At 36.8% G+C, this 25,976-nt stretch overlaps 2 protein-coding genes across 3 annotated transcripts; one reads left to right on the forward strand and one right to left on the reverse strand.

Moving 5' to 3' along the window:
- Positions 1-923: 923 nt before the first annotated feature.
- On the forward strand, positions 924-5,901 carry DLX6 (distal-less homeobox 6). Of its 2 annotated transcripts, none has more exons than XM_089498124.1 (3): positions 924-1,251; positions 3,313-3,509; positions 5,650-5,901. In XM_089498124.1, exons 1-3 carry the CDS (start codon positions 924-926, stop codon positions 5,899-5,901), a joined length of 777 nt encoding a protein of 258 aa, XP_089354250.1. The 2 variants fall into 2 exon arrangements, with proteins under 2 accessions (XP_089354250.1, XP_089354251.1); XM_089498125.1 differs by having other exon boundaries at positions 924-1,248; positions 3,316-3,509.
- Positions 5,902-14,543: 8,642 nt separating this feature from the next.
- DLX5 (distal-less homeobox 5) lies at positions 14,544-20,078 on the reverse strand. Its single transcript, XM_089498127.1, has 3 exons — positions 19,706-20,078; positions 16,706-16,890; positions 14,544-14,876 (listed from the first exon to the last, which is right to left on the reverse strand). Exons 1-3 carry the CDS (start codon positions 20,076-20,078, stop codon positions 14,544-14,546), a joined length of 891 nt encoding a protein of 296 aa, XP_089354253.1.
- Between the last annotated feature and the right edge of the window lie 5,898 nt (positions 20,079-25,976).

Below are 25,976 nucleotides of genomic sequence, written 5' to 3' on the forward strand. Positions count from 1 at the left end.
ACCACTAATCACATGGTGAGACTTAGATAAATTTAATGATCCTTAAGAAATGCACAACAATCCAGGGATCCACTGGAAGATCTGGGTTACTTGTCTTGTGTTATCCAATATAAATCCTCCCAGGGCTGTTAAATTCTACTGTACGATCCCTGAATATATGGTCCATAGGGTCTCAATAATATAGGCAACAAATTCAAACCACCTTTTAAAAAGAAATGTGGGGTATTAAATATGCTACTTAATGAAACTATTTGATCTTGGCAGTAGTGTGAGTGTGTGGTTGCCAAGGGGTTAAAATTATATTGTTTTGTTTTTTTCTTTACAAAAAAAAAATGAAATCAGGCCTACTTGTAATAAGATAGGTGTCAGGTAATAATAATAAAAAAAAAGAAAAAAAAATATATCTCTCCTTATGTAATATGTAAGAGAAAAGGAGTTCCATTATTATAATTTATTTGCCTGCATGTGTTTGCTGTTATTTGCTTGGATGTGTGAGGGGAGCCTGTGCCGGGGGAACAGAGTCTCGAAAAGGTGGGCTCCACTCCCAGGCACACAAACGCCAGTAGAAGCAAAGGCATCGTGACGTCAGAGGTTGACTGACCAATCGGGAGGCGCTGCCCTTTGGAGACAAACCATTCGACTTGTGGCGTCTGCATCAAGTCTAAAAGCAGAAGCTGAACTTTAACAGAATCCACCTTAAATCTCTGCCTTAACTGCACAAGCCAAAACAAGTAAGAATTAGGAAAGCGAAGGGGGAATAAAGAGAGAGGGAGAGGAGAGAAATCACAAGGCTCCATTTACCCTTGTATTGTAAGGCCCCTCTCATTCTGTGCAGAGAAAAGGGGGGGAATTACCTTAAGTATAGGGTAGGTGGCCTCAGAGGGGTGGGGAGGGGGGTTGATTGCTCTCAATCAGAAAGTTTGATGATGACCATGACTACGATGGCTGACGGCTTGGAAGCTCAGGACTCGTCCAAGTCTGCCTTTATGGAGTTTGGTCAGCAGTCCCACTCCCAGCAGAGCTCCCCAGCCATGGCAGCCAGTCACTACCCTCTGCACTGCCTGCACTCCGGCTCCCACCCTCACCACCACCACCAGCACGACAGCTCGTCATACACCGGCAGCAACTCGTACAACCGATCGCTGGCCGCCTACCCCTACATGAGCCACTCTCAGCACAGCCCTTACCTGCAGTCCTACAACAGCAGCGGCAACGGCACCGCAACCCAGACCCGGGCCGAGGATCCAGGTGAGGCCCCCCTATCTGCCCCTCTGTCTGATGCCACTACACCCCAGGCAGGCTAACCCATCAGCCAGATGCATCATTCCAGAGCCATATCCATGCCTTGGGCTGCTGCACGATTTATTCTTTATTCTGCATTTATTTTTATTTTTTTAATCTCCGCTCCAGATCCCATTTCATTTCCCAATCTGTCACTGCATTGTTTTCGTTTGTCTCAGAAAATCGCCCTCTGTCGATCGTTAACTTTCAATATCTATCTGCGTTTATCTACTTGATTTTTATTGTATCCATTTTATATTTTTATTGTCTAAATCCGTGGATTATTTAAATTGCATTTTAATCCAATTTTTGTTTTTAGTAAATTACCAAAATCAGCGTCTATTTTGTAATAATACTATACATACCGTATTCGAACGATTATTTTAAGGTTTATCTGCTGAAATAGTATTTACTAATGATAAATAAATTACATTATTACTGTTAAAACTTTCCTAATATCCTACCTGCCTGCAAAATAGTGTCTGCTGGAGCCTTTAATTGAAATTTCTATTAAGTCAGAGCTAAGACATAGTGAGGCTATATCAGTTTTTGTATGTGATAATCGATGATCTTATATTTTTTTATCTGTTTAATTATTTCCTAATTATTTGTTATATTGGTAATTGTAATGAATGTAGCCTTTCTTACATGATTGAATCTTATATCTCTCAGTTCTAGTTAGATGCTGCTTCATTAGCCTTGCTACAAATTATTATTACAATATTATATCATTTTAAAATATTACAATAAGATATTATGATAAATTATTTTTATATTATTTATAATAATAATTGTATCATATGAAATCATATGATAAAATTATTATTATAAATAATATAAAAATTAGATTTCATGGTCTGTCACAATAGTGCTTAATAGTCACAATAATTGAGATACTTTGTAATCCTTTTTTACATTCGAATTTGAGTAATTATTTCCTATTTTTCAAATGTAGAATTCACATGTAATATTATGCCTGCCCATGTTAAATTAATATGTTATTATTATTATTATTATTATTATTATTATTATTATTTATTGTCCTATGTTGCTGGCAGCAGATTGTTAAGTGATCTTTGCTATTGTTAACCTAACTTTTACATGAATATAATTGATTAGTTATTTACTCCTTGTTAAGGAACGATTAAGCAGGTCAATCAGTTGTCAAACTTTACATTGTTCTGGAAGATTGTAAATATCTTATATGTTCACATTTATTTCTTGTCACATAGCGCCTGTCCTTTAAGATTTATTATTTCTTGTACATATTTAATTTAGGGATATTAATTGTTGATAGGCCTAGTTAAATATTAGAAGCATAATAAGTCACTGGCTGTCAAAGACTTTTATTCTTTCAAATTCTCTTTTAATTTCATTTTAGATTACTGTAAAATAAAAAGATTGTGCTTAAATGTTTTAACTAGGAACGGATAACTTTTTGAAACGGATTTTCCCAATTTTTAATATAATTCTGGCAAATGATTTAATCCAAAAATATATGGCTTAAAAGACCACAAACTAAAATCACCGATTGTTCACTCACTGGGTAGCAAATTGGTTACATAAAGTCAATTAGCCGTGTAAACATCTAGTTGGCTGAGGATACTGTCAGCCTTTCATAAAAGGAAAAAAACTATATCAAGAATTCATCCCTGATATCTGTGATATGGGACCTATATATATGATACAGTTAAGAAAATATAATATATCAAGAATGCACACTGGCATTGTGTGATATGGGACATATATTCATGAGACAGTTAAATATATATATATATATATATATATATTTATATATATAAAACAATATATCAAGAATGCATTCCCTGACAACTGTCCTACCGAACCTATAGACAATGATACAGTCTATAGACTGGGAAAAATAGTGTTACTATGGAAAATCAATAATTCTCAAATGATTCAATATTTATTTTCTTGTTCTATGTTTCAGGGAGTATAAATATAGATTTTAAGGGTTACAAAATCCGCAATTATTTTATTGATATTTTTTTTTGTTTTGCTTTTTTCTTTCAGATCAACAAAAAACGACAGTAATTGAAAATGGTGAAATCAGGTTTAATGGGAAAGGGAAAAAGATTCGTAAACCAAGGACTATATATTCCAGCCTTCAGCTCCAGGCATTAAACCATCGCTTTCAGCAAACCCAGTATCTAGCACTACCAGAAAGGGCAGAGCTGGCTGCATCACTAGGACTAACTCAGACACAGGTAATTAGTGGCAACTTCAAGCCACCAATAATCTACAGAAACAAGTGACCAAAACTCAGCGCAAGGCTACTGCACCAAGGGTTAATCAGGAATCTCCCAGAAAGGGTCAGATTGCCCTGCAGCTCCTAAGGAGATAGGAGGCAGTCATACCGAGTAGAATTGCCCTTTTAATATACTTTCTATGCGGTTACAAATGTTTAATGACACAAAAGTATTTGCTCTTGATCACACCTTGTCCACATATCGATCAAAGTATACAACCAGGCCTTAAAAAAGACTATTTGGTGAAAATATTACCTGCATTAAATGCATCTGGGAAAATGATTATCTGATCAGCATTAGATAATGATAGTCACGTGATTCTCATGGAATCATCGGTGTGAGGAGCTCACCGAGCAAGCTGCACACATGGTGCAGAATAGGTGTGATGGGTCTGATGTAGTTTTGGAACACACACCAGTCTGGTAATCATATGGTTAACAGACCTTTACATACTAAAAGCGATTCCATAACAGAACCTTGAAGGATAATGCGCTACAGGTTATGGTAGGCCTCTGTATATGTGTAGGCAAGTAATGAGATGAAACATGCAATTCAAAAAATAATGTTAGACAAATTAAAGACTGTTGGTACATATATCAGTGGTATGTGGTGTTCAGGAAGCGATTTCATGTATAAATCAAGCAGAAAAGGCAACTACATTTGTATCTTTATGTATCTATATCTATCTATCTATCTATCTACTGATTTCATGGTCAGTTTTCATGGAAAACAAGGACGTTTGTAGCTTTGAAAAGGCAAAACGGTTCTCTAATGATTAATTAGCCTTTTAAACTTAAATTCAGATTAGCGAACACAATATGCTATTGGAGCACAGCAGTGATGGGGTGATAGAGGGCCTCTGTACACCTATGAATATATTGCATTAAAGATCATCTGTTTCCAGCTACAATAGTCATTTACAACATTAACACCATCTGCGCTGTATTTCTGTTCCATTTCGTGTTATTTTAATGGATAAAATTTGCATTTCTTGCAAAAAAATTCTAAGTGACCCCAAACTTTTGAATGGTAGTATATATACGTATGGTAGATGATGCTAAACTCTGCATACAATAAAACATACTTTGTACTTTCACATAGGTGTCAAATAGAGAAAATGCATTCTCTACCCACTTAATACGGTAATTCATCCTATAACAAAAACACCCATTTAATTCTACAGCTCCTAGTTGCTATTTTAAAGAATTGCTTGTGTTGAGTGAGTATTTTAATTCTCATGTTCATGTAATATTATTCTCACTTTCTGCATTCTACATGTCCATATCTACATACATGAATTGAATAAAATTATGCGTGTATATAGCCCAACCGAAATTCCCATCAATATATAATTTAGTCACAGTCTATCTATCTATAATCTAGCTATTTTATATATATATATATATATATATATATATATATATATATATATATATAGTATCTGTCTGTTACATTGTATTTTAGTAGTATTTTCGTTTCCATGTAGATAAAGAGGGCAATCAAGCCATATGTCTAACACACTAGCAAAGCAATGTGATATCATTTTTGTTATAGTATCTTGTCTAATAAGTCATTTGCTACTAAATGAACTCATACCTTGCTATAAATACCGTAATTGTGTGATTAATGATTGATATTTAATTATAATGCAAACAATCGCATGCATTGTACATTTAATTTCACACACACCCAATTCACCTTTATTTACTGTGCCTCCATCACTGACCACCAAGCCATCAGATCTGGCAATCACATGGGGGCAGTCTCAATGGAGATGCTCAGGTCCTTGTGACAGATATTATTTAGATTGTTTTAACTGTGGAAATAGTAATATATATACTATATATACCGTTTAAAATCTCCAGTCATGTCTTTGTTAAAAAGACAAGATGCTTATCCAGGAAAAGTCTCATCACATTACAATCGTTTTAAGTGCTAGCGGTGCAGTTACTGACACAGCCATCGGACACTGAAAGGGTTAATGATGGAGACTCCCCCCCATGTTCATAAATAAGTGATAGATAGTGTTTCTTTGTGATTTGTGTTCTCCTGTTCATGATTTTATCAAGTCTAATTATAGATCCACTTTTTATTATAGGTGAAGATCTGGTTCCAGAATAAAAGGTCCAAATACAAGAAGCTCCTGAAACAAGGCAGTAATCCGCACGAAAGTGACCCATTACCGGGAACAGCTGCCCTTTCTCCGCGATCACCAGCAATTCCCCCTGTCTGGGACGTTTCAGGATCTGCCAAGGGTGTTAATATGCCTCCAAACAGCTATATGCCTGGTTATTCTCACTGGTACTCATCCCCACATCAAGACACAATGCAGAGATCACAAATGATGTGAAGCTTCCGGATGCGTTTTTTGTTTTGTGAAAGACTTTAGTGGATACAGTACCCCGCCTACCAGTCATGCCAAACGGTTGAACTTCTAACAGTGGTGCATAATCCACGCTTTTGAGAAACCTCAGCGATATGACTTGAATTTTCAGTGTCCCAAATTCTGGCGCACATAACACACCTTTTTTTGAGGGTGATCACTTTTGGACCCAAGGGCAAAAAAAAATAATCGAATAAGGGCAGTGAAGGCATTGCAAAGATTCCATGCACTACAACCACACGAGCAGCGCAGCAATATGCCCAGATCCACTAGGCTGCGAATTGAAAAAGCAGTGGCTAGAAGGAAATTAGTACAATGGACTCAAGTCGAGTATTATTTGGTGTTCTGCTTGGAAATTGAGGTGCATGTCTTATCACAGGGGACACATAGACTGTGAATGGAGAGAGTGAAGAATCAGCTGCCTCATTGGAAAGTTATAGGGACGTTTGTATTAAAATGTATGTATATATTGTTGAATTTTAGTTGTATATACTTTGTATGTAATTGTCTTTCATAAATGGAAAAAACAAGCATTCCCGAAAATGTGTGATTGTCATTTTTATCGCTAACGTATTCTAGGGGTATATATAAATATATATATATATATATATATATATATGCATGTTAAGCTATTTGTGTATTGATATATATCAATCAGATTTATACAATATACACTGCCAATTCCAATAGTGAATATAATTACATTAATGACCGAAAATAATATATATATTGTTTAAAATCATTCCAGGTTGTCAAATAATCATATGCAAATTAACATCTTAAAATAGTCTACATATATATATATATAATTATAGTATATATATATATATATATATATATATATATATATGTATATATATATAGAATGTATTTTACATTATGCTTTGTATCATACATATCTATATCTATCTATCTATCTATCTATATATATATATATATATATATATATATATATATATATATATATATATATATATATATTCTCTCCTAGTGCCAACATACAAACCCCCTCTAGAAATAAAGGTTGTTTCGTCATAGTAGCAGGAAGCCACATGCTGGGAGAATTAATAACAGAGACCTGGGCATCCTTCAAATTGCGAACCTTGAGACCACTGAGCCATTTATCAGAAGTCAATAGACAGCCTCAGAGTGTTCGATATAATGACAGCTACATAGAGTCGTGAAAAGGACAGTCACTATAATTAGGCACAAAGCAGAGATTACTTACCAATATACCAGGTTTTTTTGTTGTTGTTGAGCAAGTTCCACTCTCAGCCAGTCTTCAGAATGGCTTAAAACCGATCAGTCTTGTCATTTTCTACTCCTAGTATTGTTATATTATAGAAAAGTGCTCCCTTTTCTTTCCCCCCTTCCTACTGTGAAACTTTGGGTTCACGTCTCCCCATGATCATCGCTGAACAAAGCCTCCAGCTGCAGTCCCATCCAGTTTGAAGCAGACATTGGGGACAATTTAACGTTTTTATCCACAAGAAGGTTTTTTCCATTCTCATAAATGCAGCCATAATTAGAGTAATTTCTCATGTAGCCCGCTGATTACAGCGTTTTTACCGTCAAAGATAATTACCTGTAATTTTCTTCCACTTTTAATACTAAAAAGCCATCTTTATTTAGATTCAGGAGCAGGAAAGGCGAAACAAAAGAGGGAAATTATTCTGTTATTCATACACAAATTGCAGAGATGTAGGACCTAAAATTGAAAATTAACCGAAATTATAATACTGAAAGAATAGAGAGAGAGAGATTTCAGCGTTACAGCTGCTGGAGGAGCGCTAAATAAGTCACATTATGCTAAAACATGCATTTAAAACCCATGGCAGTGTGCAGACAATCTGCTCGGTGTGGTCAGGGCTGAGATACCCCTTGCAAAAAGAAAGGGAAAGAAAAAAAAAAGGAAAGAAAAAAAAAGGAAAGAAAAAATAAATAAATTAAGAAAGAAGAAATATTCACTTGAATAGTAGACATACCTTATCCTTTTTCACCAATGTCACTTAATATCGATCTGTGTAGCCTGGAGGAAAAAACAATGCGTTGCCTTCATAAATTAACCCTTTGGGTACCAGACTGGAGAATAACACATTGTTCAAGATGGTGGAGCATGTAATGGGTTTGGTGGGTGATATTGTATGCGAATTGGAAATACGTATAATATGTAGATAAACTTCAGTTCCACTATTCAACCAAGTGAATGGCAAAAGGAGCGTTCATTATGGAATTATTTGAAGCCCAGTGGGTTACTACATATTTCTGCGATGCGATTCACCTTTATTCGATGTAATATAAACAAGTCGCTGGGGTTTCATACTGTGGCAGTAAAGGGGTTAAGAGAAATGTATGAAGGAATATTTTGTCTGTGGCATTAGGTGAATCAATGAGAGGTGACACAGAGCGAGCTGTCAGTATCTGTGCTCCAGTGTCTGGGAACAGCGTCATCTATGGACCGAAACCATTCAGCTCATCCGCTACCCATTCATAATATCTATGCAAGGAAAGCTTACAGCTAGAGAGAAAAACCTAGAAACACAGCACACGGGGGTCTGGGGGGCTTTAATGAAGCAATAGCCATAAACTAGCCACGCAAACACACACACACATACATGCATACACACATACATACATACATACATATATGCACACATATATTGTCTGTGATTATTGGTAGCGAAAGGTAAATGGATCCTACATACAGCATGATCAGCAGACAATTGCAGTTATCGTTTACACAACTTCACTGGCTAACATAACTCTAACTGCTAATAATAATAATAATAATTCCTAATAACACAATGAGTGGGAGTTCTAGATCAGTATGCTGGCCTGGCAGTATAGCTACAGCAATAGAGATACAATGAGGGAAATGCCCTGCATTATGTAGCAAGTTGACCCGACCATAAATAAAATAAAAAACATAAAGGACAGGAGTCCTTCTTTGTAAGGTATTGTTTATAAACTGTGGTAGGGGGTCTGAGGATCTAACTAGGGCCACCAGCCGAAGAGATGAGTTAAAAAGGGACTTACCTCGGGTTCATAAGGCGGGAATCATAGTTCAGGGTCTGCAGAGCTCCACCAGACCCCAGCAGAAGCAGAGCAGAATATTTGCTCTGCTCAGGGCAGAAGCTCTCTGCATACTCTTGGTTGAGTGAGCACATCCAGGTGTGAAATTGTTTGCACACCCCGGCACCTCTTATATTGCCAGCAAAATTAGCTGTTATTACTGTCACTGTTTAGTGATGGTTAGCTTGATAAAAAAAAGGAAAAAACTGCTGTAATCAAGACCTGGAGCATCTTTGCAAATTACAGATAATTGTAAACGTCCAGATTATGATAATAGCATCATAATCCAGCCTGCAATATAATTATTACCGAGTGTTACATGTGAAACTGTCCAGTAGAGCTCATTCAGTCATTATTTGGACCCTATTTTGCACTGCAGACTGGTTGCTGAGTGGAAAATGTACAATTGTAATTTCACTGGGCACTCAATGAGTAATAGTTTTGGGGAGAGAGAGATACAAAAAGTGAAATGTGAACAGCAGTGATCAGTGACAGAGAAATGATTTCTTCTTACTGCAGCAAGATTGGAGACATTCTCACACAGCTAGAAATCTCCTACAGAAGAGATACAATTGGCACAATCTTACCTGAAGCCTGTCCATTTATTTGTCATAGAAATATAGAAATACAGGGTGGATAAGAACCATTCTGCTCACCTAGTTTTTCCTCCTGTAAAGAGTTAAACCTTAATCAGTCCTTTCTCTTGTTTTACATCCAGAATAGCTTTATGCTTATCCGATGCGTGTTTAAATTCTCTCACTGCATTAAACTCTACCACATCTGCTGGGAGGCTATTCCACTGATCTACCGCCCTCTCAATAGAGTGAAACGTCCTTACATTAAATCTATTCCTTTTTGTTTAGCTCTAACATTCCTTTGAAATAACCCCCACCCATATTTTGTATAATCCCTTTATATATTTAGATGTTTCTATCACACCCCCCCTCTCTTCTCCAGGCTTCACATATTGAGCTCCCTTGGGTTTTCCTTATAATGCTTTGTTTCAGATAGAACTAGTTGTCTTGTTCTCTAGAAGAAAAAAAATAGAGAAAAAAAACTATTACATGATCTGTCAGGCTAATTATTGTGGAATGAAGGACATGGATTAAAAGGTTTAGTGACGTTGTGCATGCACTGGCTGATTGTTTAACAAATGCTATAAATACCATTCACACACGAATATGACGTCACATACCGGATAACCAAGCAGGCCTGCAATTCGCTTTCAAAGTAGAAACCTTTAGTGGTTATAGATGAAGCCTTTAAGGAATATATACAGCCCTAATTAATCTGATAATCCGATGATAATTATATATATAAAAAAACATTTTAAACTAAATATATTCTACAGATTATTTATCTCTCTATATTTCGATCTATCTATCTATCTATCTATCTATCTATCGATCTATTGATTTATTTATCCATATCTCTATCATCTGTCTATATACACACACACACTCCCTTTTCTCATTATAATGTATCAGATTTTCTATCTATCTATCTATCTATCTATCTATCTATCTCAATCTAATATAACTATGTAATAATCCTCTCCGTGCCTTCCTGTATAATAGCTTTTTTGAAATACTAATATTTTTTTCTTTTAGGAAAGCCATGGCATTAAGGGAAACAGCATATTTTCTAATAAAACAACTACACTTGATTTATGTCTCTGGTCAGTAATTGCATGGTGGTTAACGAAAGAAGAAATACAAAACACACGGGTTTTCTGTAGCTTGTGGGGGACAGACTACATGTGCTGGATCCCTGCCAGAGAGCTGTGACTCATAACATTATTTAGGGAAATCAGAGCAGTTCTGGAAGACACCCTGAGCCTCTGTGAGCCTCTATCACATACACAATGTATATGAAACAAACTCATTTACTGTCACTGGTGTATCACTCATGCCAGTGCCAGCTGTCTGATGAAAGGACCACGCGTATTAAGGGCTGAAAATGAAAATCTCTTCTTCATACTAGTGAGTGGAAATTTTTAACCCTTTGTGTACCAGTGCACTCTTCTAGATCAACAATATTTTTATTGCCTCCAATGAGCATACTGGCATGAAAATGCAGAAAATGTTCAGGCGAGAGGGATACATACAAGGAATGTATCTCTTGTAAAAAGATACACATTCTATATAATTAAAGGGATTGCAGTGAGAGTAGGTTTACTATTAAGTATCCAGCAAGCTGTACTTTGAGGAAGTTTATCCTTACTAATAATATTCACATTTCCTGCAGTTATATTCCCTGATTTGATCATTAACCATTTTAGAACTAGGGTTGTTGGAGGCACTTGCAATGCTTTGTGGACCAAAAGGCTGGTGTTATGTTATTTTATCGTTACCAAATAATTTATTGTAAGTAATAATAATTAGAAGAAATAAAAAAATAATAATAATAATAATAATAATAGTTTTGTATTAGCAGTAGTGGTAGTAGCAGTAGTAGTAGTAGCAGTAGTAGTAGTAGTAGTAGTAGTAGTAGTAGTAGTAGTAGTAGTAGTAGTATCAGTAGTGACATGAGCAGTCCCATAAGCAGGTTGAGTATAATAGTAGAAGGCCCATGCACAGTGAATCCAATAGATCAGAGGGTTAGTCATACTGAATAACCCTCCTCTCAGACCAAAAAGAAAAGGAAACTGAGATCACCCCAATTTTTCCCCCTGCTTTACTGTAGCAATTTCACTTGTGTACTCTATAACTGCACAACATTGTCTGGCAGTTTCCAAACGATGTGGTTAACTAAAAACACATGTGTGATGCCCAGTTATGGTCCTATATATCCCTTCATGCATCGGAATACATATGTTTACAGGAATTCACACTGTGTACTGAATGACAAGGAGTCTGCCGCACAGAGAGGGTTCGTCCAGAAGGAAAGACAGAGAATGTCCCCATTCCCCATCTCGCCTAATATCTAATAGGATAACTCGTCTTAAATATTGATATTTTCAACATTAACACTATGGAACTAAAATATTTTATTATATTTATTATATTTTATTGCAATTTAAAGCAACTGTCTGTTGTTTTTCTAAATAATTTTTAGGGAAGAAGTCCTATATTCACTACTGCAATGGCTAAATCGTATTGATGACATCATCAAATATATTGGAAACAAACTCTAAACAGTTTTTTTTAAGTTACCCCAGTTCTAGTTATTAATAACAACTGCTTGATATAATGTAACCTGTTAGAAGATCCCTCTCTTTCTGCAATTAATTTAGTAGCCCCAATGTAATTTAAAAATCTAGCAGACATGATACTTTGGGCTAAATAATCGGCAATAACATTGGTGGAAAATGCTACATTTTGATGATTTACAACGTAAAAAAAAACCATGTTGATTTGAGAATTCAGTAAGAAACTATTTTATTTCATTCTGTTTATGTGATATATATATCGCATGATTTTTTTTATATTGGGCGATAAGGGGCTATGGATCTGAACTTTACATAACAAGGCCCCTTTAAACCCATTTGATTAGCTTAGTGATAAAAGGATCAATGAACTGCAAACTCAATTGTTATTGAAATGCGACTAACATAACAATTCGTTTTTCTAGCGGCACAACAAGCTCTGTGGTGACCAAATGCTTGGAGGCTGACTGAGAAAACCAGGATTGCAGCTCAATGTTTCAAGAGGTAGTCTGATCCAGATTCTGATTTGGATTCTGATCCGGATACTGAGCTGGAGATAGCGAAATAATTGTGTGTGTGTGTAAGGGGGATCCAAATGAGACAATATTACAATATTGATCTTTGATATGGCTTTTCTTAGTTAAAATGGTAATTAAGGGCATTAACGTAATCACTCATAGTAATTTATAGAAATTAAATGTTCACTTTATCAAGAGCTGGTAGAATAATTAATTTATTAAATGCATGCATTGTATAAAACCCGCTATTCCAGTGTATAAATGTCAGTTCACATATACATAAACACAAGAAAGCCAACATATACCCCCACTCATATATAGTGTAGCTCCTACATACATATAGATTTATATAGGGGCACACTGTACGCTCGTCCTTTCACACAATACATTCTAGGGGAAAAAAAACAATCTAAGGGTTTCAGACAAAGCTAAGGCAACAGTCTTACATTTAATTTAACAGAAAAAAGAAGCGGCAGCAATAACAAAGAGACAGACAGGGAGGGAGGGGGCAGACAAAAAGAAGATAAAAGCGTGGAGACAGGTAATAGCGCCCGGGGGCAGACAGCGCGTCTTTTCAGGTTGTGTCTACGGCGCTGCTAGCAGCGCTTACTGAAATCCTTAACTGACAGCAGGTAATTCTCTGCACTGGCTCCACTACCCCCTGCTGCCTCATCAACTACCTGTCTGATCACCTTCAACTGTCTGATCACCTGCCAACCATGTGATCACCTACCTACCTCTCTGATCACCTACCTCTCTGATCACCCACCGACCTCTCTTATCACCTACCTACCTGTCTGATCACCTACAACCTGACTGATCACCCATCGACCTCTCTGATCATCTACCTAACTGTCTGATCACCTTGGTATACCAGGTGCATTTTTTCCTGGGCATATTAAGTGTTTACCAGTAAAGAAATAAGATTATATTTAAAAAAAAAATGCACAATACATTTACCGCAATTAAGTAAATAAAAAACCTTCATACGTATCTGCAGTTTATAAAAGTGTTTTCTAGGCACTGGTTTCAGAAGACACATTCAAGTTACCGTCTCGTTAAGATATATATATATATATATATATATATATATATATATATATATATATATATATATATATATATATATATATATTAACACTCATTTGTATAGACATAATCCATATTCCATTACAGATCTACTGAGGCAGAAGAGCATTATTATGGTTATGTGCAATCCTCTTTCACCTAGGTATTGGAGGCAGATAATAAAACCCAGTAACTGTCACAGCTGCTTCCAATCTGCAGACTGAATAGAGACCGTTCGAATACTATCATCAGGTTGGTTGCCATGGAGACAGGAGATCTGTGCTTATCTCCCCTAAATTAAGATTATTTTTTGAAGAATAAAGAAATACGTACTTGAACCCACCAGTTTGACACACACAGGTAAATATAGACACATGCATGTGTGCATTTTAAATGAGCACGAAAGAATACACATCGAAAATATTCTGTACTCTTCTGTAGACCAAAGAATAATTTTTCCTCATGGTCGAAATAATTTTATTTATCCAGAATATACAGTTTAATTCATCTATCTACATTTATTTACACGATTGAAATAAACATTGGAAAAAAGTCTCTGGAGGGAAAAATGAGGTCATAGATTCAAGGCACCATTGTCATAGTGTCCACAGTTGCTTTAAAGTCAATCTGTAAAAAAAAGTCTCCTTTGAAATGCAATAAGTTACATGCAACAAGCTTTACACAATATACTTTGCTTTAAAAAAATCCATGTATGCATTGGTTTGTAATTCTCCTTAATAATAAAACATGATAGTCCAAAAAATAATAATAATAATAATGATAAAAAAAAAATCAAGATGGTTTTAGTAGAGTGTCCCTGATGCCAAAGCCAATGGGTGTTGTAGGGTACTATGGTTCTGCAGATGGGAGCTAAGGGAATTGGCTGAGGGGTACCAGACACCGGAGTTCTCCAGGTAAGTTGTGGCTGGGGAGTTGTTGGAGCTCTGAGGATGTGAATGCACATGAGGATGGTGGCTGAGGGACCTGGAGGATCCTTGGGGTTCCCAAACCACAGGAGACTGGGGGGAATTGCAAGCCATGGGGTCGCTTGAACTGGGACTATGCTCTGGAGGCAGCTCTCCATTTTTCATTATCTTCTTGATCTTTGATCTTTTATTTTGAAACCAGATTTTCACCTGCAAAATAAATAACATTCCATTAGGGAAATAATGTTATGTGTTAACACATATATATAATAAACCATATTACATCTTTACATATTGAAGCCACAAATTCCAAGAGATCACATGAGAAATCATGTAACAAAAACAACTTTGAAGTATTAGGAACGGTCAAATTATAGGTTCTCCAAAGTAATTTCCGTTGCTTTAGGTTAAAATGCATTGTAAAAATATTGTAATGTAGCAAGAGAACAATTTAAACACAAGGCTATAGCACCCTGCAGCATATAGCACATCAATCATCTGCAAGGTTTCCTTTAAATGTGCCAGACATACAGCTAAGAGGCTGAAATACTTTTCTTACATTTTAGGACAGACATGTTAGCTACAAATCTAAAAAAATATATAAATATCTGAAAAGGAGATCTCTGCGGTTCGAAAGCATATGTAGCATTTTTTCTAGTCAAATAAAAGTCATTTATTTTGACTAGTTTTAGGTTCGGAATTGTACAGAATACCGTATAGGTATTGTGTATCGGGTTTGTTGACTTATCAAACATAGTGATTATATATATATATATATATATATATATATATATATATATATATATATATATATATATATATATATATATATATACATAATTATATATACTTATATATAATTATGTGTATATATATATATACCTATATATATATATATACATATATAGTAATGTATATGTATATAGATATTTAGATATAGATATATCTATCTATATCTCTCTATATATACTATCTATCTATATAGATATATCCTTTGATCAGAATACATGCAAATACGCAAAATAGTAAAATAGATTTTCTATAAAATCGTAATATACATAATACATACATTTTCTTCCATCTGCCTGCACTCACATCTATAGAATACATCACTGCCATTTTCAGATGGATGGGATTCCAATTAATTAATGTGTAATTCATTTTATTGCTGTCTATGGGAGAATTGGTATCCAATTAACTAAAATAAACTTTATTCACAGGTTTAGAGGGGGGAATTAATTTATGTGATTTACTAAAATTCATTTTGGTAATTTCTATTAAAACACTGGTGACTCCAGTCTGTGTGTCAGTAAAATTGTAGGATTTCGCAAAGATTTAAATTGCAAAGACTGAAAATGCTTTAGTCACGAAATCATTTTCAGTTCAAATGAGGACATGATTTCACCAAACTAAATAAATAAATCTTTGTGTCAAATGGGCGTATTTGTCTGAAAGCCAAGGAGGTTCATGATAAACCTATATCTGGCTCACATATAAAATTAATTTAAAGAAAGGGGGGGTATTACTTTTAATTTGGCTTTCATTATCATATTTCCAAAAGCCAAGAATCGAAAATGAATTAAAAAAATAACATTCAAAAAAAAAAGATAAAATAAGATATTTAAGCTTAATGTCCTGTTTAAATCAAGTGTTCGTGAAAAAATTCTAGATCACCATATTAAAATATCCATGTTTTTAGTCTAAACACAGAATAACGAATAAAACATGTTTTGCAATTATATTGTGTCTAACTATGCCGACAGCTTGTGTCTAAACACACAATAACGAATATAAGAAATGTGCTTTTATAGCTTCCAGAAGGCAGATTATTATCTGTTGATTTATATAGCGCCAACATATTCCGCAGCATTGTAGAGAAGGTAAATACTTGGACTTGGAAAATAAGGAGACGAATCTGTTTTATGAAATAATAAAAATACACAAATTAACTAAAGAAAAAAAATATAGATAACCCCCTTTATACAGTGTCTGGATCTTTTGATCTCGTCCACACACCAGAAAGTACCCCATGACCCTACCTGTGTCTGAGTAAGTCCCAAGGAGGCTGCCAACTCCGCTCTCTCCGGCAGCGCTAAGTACTGCGTCTTCTGGAACCTCCTCTGGAGAGCTGCGAGCTGGAAACTGGAATAGATAGTCCGTGGTTTTCGGATTTTCTTTGGTTTCCCGTTAACCATTCTCACCTCGGGCTCAGATACTTCTTTTTCTGAACGAAAAAAAAATATATGTATCAGGTATTGTTAGCTCACGGTCCCTCTTTAAGATTCAAATAAACCCTGCATGCTGCTGCTACTCTCCATTTGTACGCAATTGGTCGCACGTTATGTTTAAATGGATACTCTCCTCTGTATGATATTAAACATAGACGTATGTGCATTATTATGTGTATTCCTTCTGGACAAAAAATGGCATGTATTTTCCACTGTTTTCTCAAATTTCAATTCAATAGCAGCATGACATTCATAATAAAATAAAATATAATAAGATAATAAAACATATATACATACATATATATATATATATATACATACGCGCACACACATATACACACACACACACACACACATATATATATATATATATATACACACACACATATATATATAAATATATACACAAACATATATATATACACACACACATATATATATATATATATATATGTAAAAAATTTTGTAGTGTCATGCAGTAGTATATAGATAATTAAGTGCATAAATAATTAATATATTATCTATTTATCTATTATTGATATAAAGAGCTAATACTATCTTTTGGATTGGATCAGCCAGTATCTGTAGTATTGGACTATGTGCCCGATGTACTATATTAGCCTGGATATGATTATTTATGCTTGCAAGTGACTATAATTTGTGAGGAAGCAGTGGGATCTGGCCATTATATTTTGCCCAGAGGGGATAGCATGAGGTTGTGGTCATCCAGAGCTGGCACAGACTGCGAAGCGGGCACGCAAGGCACCAGATGGTGGGTCCAAGGGAAACCCCAGCCCAAGCCAGACACAGGATCCAAGGAGGGACAACACGAAGTTCAAAGCCCCAGAAAAAAGGCTGCTCTGTAATTTCTCCACTCCGCGGTTACTCTGGTCAGAGGAGACAGAGACAGCGGTTCACATCTAAAACTGGAGCAAAGGCTCCTTACACAATGTCTGGAGCTGCTCCCCCTCCTCCCCCAATACAACCCAACAATGAGTCTTTACAGAGAGAGAGACCCCCAGAAACAGCCCAACAATGGCACTACACAGACACAAAGCCCCCCACACTTTATCACACAACACATCCACAGACACGCACGAAAAGCCTGAGAAAATCCACAAACAATCCAGAAAAGAAATTTACCCAAACCACAAATTCACTTTCAAAGACAATGTCCCATCATCTACAGAGTCCGCAGTGGCGTTTCTTCTCTTTTAATTAAGTTTAAGTCCAAATACCCTCTTAGAAAATACAGAATTAATCTTCCTAACGAATATCCTACATGTGGGTCCGAATTTCACAAATAACTTCGTGGCTATAAGATAAATATTCTAATTAACGCTCCCAAAATAATGTAACAATGTCTTTCCCACCAATAACATGCAGCTGACAAAATTGAACAGAAAATGTCATATTATGCATTACAAAAATTATTAGTGGGAAAAATAAACTTATACATGGAAGTGGAACTGGATAGAATCTAAGAGAAACTGATAGCTTTTATTGGGCAAACACATATAAATCATGCAGTCACTATAAACCTTCAGAACCTCAGAAATCTCTTCTTCAGATGGACAGAGACCCTGAAAGCTTAACATATTTTATGTTGGCCAAATAAAAGCTTCTCCATCAAAAAATATATACACACATGACTAATGAATAACATCAATGTTCCTGTTGACACTCCCAGCCTTTTTGCCCTAAAAATAATTTGCTACTAGAAAAAAAAGGGTGACGGGTTTGTTATGTGGCCGTTGCTGTGGTCTCTTCTTTTTGCCTGAGCAATACCGCGAACCCTTGCCGGGACTGCCGGCTTTGTAAGCACTACCGCTGCCGGCAATGCGAGCCGTGACTTTCATTGTGTTTAGCTTTGTTTGTTGTGTTCTTTGGAAATATCTCTGCGGTTTGTTATGGTGCTGACTGGAGGCGCCTCGGTTATAAATGGAAAGAGATAAAAACCTTGAAGGAAGAAGCTGAGACGTGGTGTGCAGACTGCAGCCGGACCACAACTAGGAATAACTACCCGCACAGACACTACGACTCAGTCCAAGCCACTCACTGCACAGACAATGAAACATACACACACATATATACAATTATGTACATTAAATATTGTATATATATATATATATATATATATATATACACACAAATACAATTATGTACATTAAATATTGTATATATATACCTACACACATATACAAATCAAATACAATTATGTAACTTAATTATTGTATATATATATATATATATATATACACATACACACAATTATGTACAAAATATAGTGTGTATATATATATAACACACACATATACACAGCCAATGAAACATACACACACATATACAATTATGTACATTAAATATTGTATATATATATATATAAACACACACACATATACAATTATGTGCATAAAATATTGTATATATATATACCTACACACATATACAAATACAATTATGTACATTAAGAATTGTATATATACACACACATATACCATGATGTACAAAAGATATTGTGTGAATATATATAATACACACACATATACATTTATGTACATTAAATATTGTATATATATATATATATATATATATATATATAAAATGTGTTAAGGCAAAATACACTCTTTAAAAAATATAACATATACACACACACACATATAATATTTATTATACATAAATATATATAGGTGTTCATGCAATATGCATAGCACTCTTTTTATCCCCTTGCAGTTCATCCCAATAACTATTGCCATTTCCACCGGTAGGTTGTGTCCCACAGCCCACATGTACCCCTCCATGTCCTCCTACCTGGCTGGCTGCTGGGTGGCTGTACCCTGTTGTAAGCCCCACTGTACTGGTGATGAGGGTGATATGGACTCCCGTAGCTGTATTCAGCGTAAGCCTTGGCAGGATAGTTCCCGGCAGAGCCATTCATGCCATGATACTGGTACTGGTAAGCATTGAGAGCCTTTCCATATGTAGCCGAGGTGGGCGAACAGTAGCCATGGTGAGGGTGGGCACCGGCTCCTCCGGGGCTGTAATAGCCCGAATCTGTAGCTGTGGATTCAGGTAAAGTGGGGGAATCCTGTGATGGGTGATGCATGATGCTGGGCGCCTGGAAGGAGGTCTGGAAGTCACTCGCACGGATGGTGGGAACTCTCCTCTCATATACCCCTGTCATGCTCTGGGGGTGGGGTGGCTGAGATCAGGACTCTAGAAGCTGCTGGACGAGAAGTTTTGCTTAGGCAGCCATAGCAGAGCTGAAACTGTCTGTAAAATAATGAGAGGGAGTCTGAGGAGGGTTCCTGGGTGATCAAGTCAGTTTGAGCTGGAGGAGGAGGGAGAGGGAGGAGGAGAGGCTGTGAGTGGCTGTGTGTGCAGAGAGTGCTGGCTGAGGCTCTCCGTAGGCTTGGTTAAATCCATAATTGCCCTCTTACGCACAGCAGGGTGGAGAATGTGGTGCCATTGGCCAGGGCATCAGAAAGCAACAGCAACACCCTAACCCGTCCAACTAGTTCACAAAACAAAGCTGCACTACAACAACAAGCCAACGGGACACAAAGAGGTCCCACTTTGACCCCCCAATCACACCCACAGAGCAGGAGTCCAGATCCCACCACACAGTGGGACCGGCGCTTTACAGCCAGGGCCAGCAATTCAAATAAAAGGAATGTGAAAACTTTACATAAAGTGCTTTTTGCAGACACAACTAAATGATTTTAGATTGAATACAGGGGTAACGTTACTGCCCCCTCCGTGCCCTTGACGTTTATATGTCCAACTACACTTTACATGGCTTTATCATATTTACTAACACATGGCAAGAAATAATGTAATTATTTTAACGTATATAAAGAATACACAAGTAAATAAACACCTCTATACTCATACTGTTCAGATGATGTAAATCCAGAGCATCTAGAAGCAATGTGTGGTATCAGGTAATATAAATCTAGAGCATTGATCCAAAAGCAATGCATGGATCGGCTAATATGAATCCAGATCATCCATCCAGAAGCAATGTATGGCTGAGATCATAGAAATAGAGAGCAGAGAACATATCCAGAAGCAATGTATGGATCAGATAATATAAATCCAGAGCACCTATCCGGAAGCAATGTATGCATCAGATAATAAAAATCCAAACCAATCCAACCAGTAGCAGGATATTGATCAGATAGATATACGTCCAGACTTTCGATGCCAATCATGCGTTGTTACCACATCCAATATCTGATCACTAATTGCCCAGCGATTTGCTCCTGTTTGGGGATAAACATATGTCTGGACAGACTGGCTATCAGCACATTGTTATTTATGGAACAAATTAGGTGTTTTCTCCAAACACACAGTCACACACCAGTTAATGAATTTATTGGGAAATCTTGTTTCCATATAGCAGCACAAATCACACTCTATGTTTAATGGGATGCATATCTATGAGGGAAATCATTACTATCCCCTGGGTAACTGCCAAGGATATATTGAGATTCACACGTAATAATTACGGTCTTTTCAGCAATTAATTAAATGATGCTATTAATTAAAGATGCTATGTAAAATCCATTAGATATGTAGAAATACACATTATTTGTGTACAGGTATACATAAGTGTTGTATAAAATGTTTTCTTTTTTTGTATAATGGTATGTAAGTGTAAGTATGTGTGTGTGATGGCTGCATTTCTAGAAACATAAATGCAGGCTTATTCGCAACCAGTTAACGATATTTAATAGACGTGGTGTTTTATCTTAACCCTTAATGCAATCTATCAATCTAGAACAGACAATATATTAGCCTTTTAGTAATAATTCTCTTATTTAATATTAATTAAATCAATTAAATTTAATAGCTTTTATATAGAAGTATAACTTGCTCTTTCTGGGTTATTTTGTGTAACTAACCTGTCTAAAAAAAAGAAAAACAGTTCACCAACTTTGTAAATAATAAGTTAAAGTTACCGTCTCCTGCCAGATGTGTTCTCTAGATCCTTTCTCCTGTGGTGTTCATTTCCAAATAGGGGAATCTATTTACCTGTTAAATAATATACATTGTATACAGTGTCTTATCCTTTGAAATCCTGCACTCTTGTTGAACTTGTTGCGTTCATGCTGGATTATTGTTTTCCCTAAACAGGAATATTCAGTAATACATAGTGAGACTTGTAGAGTTTGTAGAATGCCTGGCTTGGGCATGGAAGTTGTGGGAACTTGGTATCCATTACCAAACAAGGCATGCACATGAGTCCATACCCCAAACTGGTGGGTGCTGAATGCATTTTTTTCTTTTTAACCCTTTTTTACCCATAGACAAGAGATCCAGATTTTTTTCTGTGTTCCACAATAAACCCATTGTTCTTCGGTAATAACTTCACTTGGAGAAAAAGACCGATGAGGACTAGAGTCCGACTTTATGTTGTGTTTTACTTTTTTCTGAGTGAAAGTAAAATTTAGAATTTACAGACTCCTTGTCTTCTTTTTCAATCTCACATGGAGATGGACAACACCAGAACGTCATCCCCCAAAACTATTCACTTGCAGCAACACGTATAAGAAGTACCATGTATTTCTGATTTTTGCTTCTGCTGTAGAGTTATTAGGATGATAGCTGTAGTTACAGCGCCACCTAGTGGGAAAAACAGTCTCTCCCTCTTTTGCTGCCAGTTCGTCATTGTAGTATGTTTGCCATTTAAAGCATACATTATTATTATTATTATTATTATTATTATTACCAATTCGTGTTTTTTTAATTATTTTTTTATGAATTTATTTTATAGCATGGGGTCTTTGAGGTGCCCATTGCATTGTAACTGCAGGTTATTACGAATTTGTAAAAAATATCTGTTAGGATTTACATGATGTCAGGGTTTTGGACCCCTTTTACTTGTTTTTTTTTTCTGCATTATTTTCTGGATTTGCCCCTTTAGCCTAGAATTTTGCATTCATATTTTGGTGTCTTAAACATTCTCTATGACAGTTGTCTATAGGCTCCTGGGCATACTGGTATCTGAACATCTGCCTTTGTTGCCCTGTGCAGAAAAATCCAGATAGAACAACATTAAAGTGCGATTGTAATTGAAAAATGACAAGATGTCACTTTTGCACAAGCCAATTGACTGCGAAATGTATAGAAAAAAAGGTATTTCAAATCAAAATGCACCCTCTCCTATTATAGCGGCACAGAGGTAAAAACTAAAAGTATGAAAAAACCCTGTGAAAATAGCACAGGGTTACATGTGGTTGTTGGGGAAATAGTTAGACTGCAAGGGTTAATGTTAAGGGGTCATATAAAGGACACCTTATATAAGCATTTGGTTGCGCTCGCGCTGCTTAGTTTTACCGCCTTTTTGTTTGGAATGCGCTCGCGACTAGCTCGCGCTGCTTAGTTCGTCCGCGCTTTTGCACTTACCTTGCGCTTGAGGACAGCTCGCGCTGAGTTTGGGCGGGATTTTCACCTATAAAAGGAAGGCTCCTGAGGCGTTTATTTTCACTTACCCTGGCTGCGTTAACCGACTGCACTGACCGTAGAGTCTGGTGAGCGGTGGTTTTCAGCAAGAGCCAAGGGGTAGCAGCATGGAAGAGCTGCTGAATTGTCGCCCGCCCTCCCTCCCAATTTTGTTGATGTATATATGTATATATGTATATGTGTATAAAAAAATAAATAAATATATATATATATAAAAAAATAATAATATAATAATAATTTTGTTTTACTTTGTCGTGGCTTTTATTGGGGTTAAGTTGCTCTCTGCAAAGGGAGTGAACAATTGGGGGTTTTTGTAAGTGTTAGGCTAACAGGCTTTGGGGTAGTTGGCCTTGATTAAAGTATTTGTTAGCTCTGTGGTTTAGGCCAAGAGCTTTTCTGTTTGGTTGATACGTGTGGTTACAATTGGTTTAAATGGTTATTATGGTTTAAAAGCTAAATAAAAGACCACGGCCTTTTCATCCAAATATGGTTCCAGTTGTCATTTATTTATTTGATTTGGTTACAACATTGCACCATTCAACCACATGGATGACAGGTGTTCTATGCCCAGATGGGCGCAACCTCAATCCTCTCCATTATGAAACTGCACGTTCAGCGTTCTGGGATTAAATGGAAGGAAGTCTGAGTTAGCGTACATGAGCGTGCATCACCTAGTTAGACTTTTTTTTTGAAACCCCTAGTAACCAACATCTTCAGCATTCAGGTAAGTAGCAAGCAATATTATTTGGAGACCCATGAGCTGCACCCGGGCAAGTAGTTATTATTGATTCATAAAATCTGAGTGCAAGCCTTGTTGACTTACTGTATACATACACGTCATAGTAATTTTGCTATTAGTGTGTATATGAATGCGTTGTACTTACCTGCAGTGTACCGTCACTTTTTTTGATGACAGGTCCACTTTAAGAAAATGTAGTCTGGTAATGACTGCTCAGTTGCTATGGTGAAATGTGTTACGGAGCAGTACTGAGTAGATGCTGAGCTGAGATAGAGGACATGTTTTGTGTAAAATGGGTGTACATGGACGGTTTCTGATTACCTAAATAAACACTTATAGGCTAATGGAATTAAGAGCGGTAATACCACACTGCAAAATTTGGGCTAGACTTAAATTATTAGTGCTTTAAACTTGAAGCAATTTGTTCAAAGTAATTCCGCTATTAAAAATGAGAGTTGTGGGGAAGGGTACAGCGCCCTATATACCTGACTGGCGTTCTCCCTTTCACATTCCTACCATGAATAGAGATGCATTATTTTTCAAGTTAAGAACTTGTAGCATGGGGGACAGGAGAGCTGTATGCTTGTTAGCATGGCGGCCCTGAGGTTAGAGTTTTTTCAAGCACAAGGGACCCCTGAAGTAGATAGTTGGGGGTTGGACATAATAGGCTGAGATAATATACAGTCCTGCTAAGCCGATACAGGGCCCCCAAAAGTTCTGATGGTCTTGTAGTCAATGTTTTTCTTGGTAATTATTATTAGTAATATATGGCCATTGTGAACACCCCTAGTGCAGTGGCAGAGGGGAGTCAAAAAATTCAGGTTAGCAGACAGGGCCAAACTGATTCAAAATGTGCACCAGTAACTCACAAGATGAAGCAGTGAGGAAAACCACTTCATTGTCCCATAGTGTTATGTACTAGGCAATATGAAAGGTAGATGGACACACAGTGATGTATTCGGGCCTAGGCCTAGGGCAGCAGGTCCAGGACACAGTAGCCCCTCTGCCACATAACAGGGAGCTTCAGGCTTCCTGCAATGCCACTACTCAATACGTCGGTTAAAAGAAAGATCACTGACCTCCCAACCAGTCCATTAACACTCCGGAGGGCTGTGCACAGTCTTCCATTGTTTCCTTCCATACCGTGCTTTATTTAAAAGTGGAGAGCTGGGATATGAGGTCATGTCCTGATTCTCAGAAGTAAGGACAGCAAAGTGGGCAGGAGGTGCTCATGCAGAGTGTGGCCACATATATCCAGCCAGCAGCCACACACTGCAGAGCCTGATATGCCACAGGAGTGGTAGTATCCGTAAGTGTTGTGAGTCAAGTGAGTCAAATGTAAGCTCAGCCTGTTTTTTTAATGACCTGCTTTGCATGATTCAAGAAGTTACCGCATCCATTGAGATCACCCTGAATTTGGGGGTTATGTCAGAATAATGCTGATAGAACAACAATGTGGATACAGTGGGAGTGTATTCCAGAATAAAGGAGCCATCAGACAAAAAGCTATGCAGAGACCACAAAAGAACAGGAGATCACCAGTGTCTTTAGGCACTTTATTTTTGAACACACCTCATCCTCCTACATACACGTAAAGGGGCAGGTGTGTCCAATCATTTTGTCTCACACTGTTCTGTGATAGCCAGAAGAGGTACACACCCCTACCCCACCCGGACATTCCATGAGGTTCTACCTGCAGCCGGCCTCCTGCCGTGTCTTACAGCAGTGCTTCAGGGCAGGCTCATCTCATCAGAGTGATGGACTTTCTCACTCTGAATTCGGCTGTGTGCGGCAGATGGGCATGCAATGTGCCAGTGAAATGCTTTAGCATTGCCCCTGCATCTTTCTTCACATTCCCTCCACAATAATGCATCT

The sequence above is a fragment of the Sceloporus occidentalis genome, unplaced genomic scaffold (genome assembly GCF_023333645.1).
Source record: "Sceloporus occidentalis isolate IW3139 unplaced genomic scaffold, rSceOcc1.0.p SCAF_113, whole genome shotgun sequence".
NCBI classification, from domain to species: Eukaryota; Metazoa; Chordata; class Lepidosauria; order Squamata; family Phrynosomatidae; genus Sceloporus; species Sceloporus occidentalis.

Coding starts and splice junctions, on each gene's coding strand:
- DLX6 (XM_089498124.1), top strand. CDS start 924: ATGATGACCATGACTACGATGGCTGACGGCTTGGAAGCTCAGGACTCG. Junction 1,252..3,312: donor CCGGGCCGAGGATCCAGGTG/AGGCCCCCCTAT, acceptor GCTTTTTTCTTT/CAGATCAACAAAAAACGACA. Junction 3,510..5,649: donor TAGGACTAACTCAGACACAG/GTAATTAGTGGC, acceptor TTTTTATTATAG/GTGAAGATCTGGTTCCAGAA.
- DLX5 (XM_089498127.1), bottom strand. CDS start 20,078: ATGACAGGGGTATATGAGAGGAGAGTTCCCACCATCCGTGCGAGTGAC. Junction 16,891..19,705: donor GCCACCCAGCAGCCAGCCAG/GTAGGAGGACAT, acceptor TTTTTCGTTCAG/AAAAAGAAGTATCTGAGCCC. Junction 14,877..16,705: donor TGGGACTTACTCAGACACAG/GTAGGGTCATGG, acceptor TTTATTTTGCAG/GTGAAAATCTGGTTTCAAAA.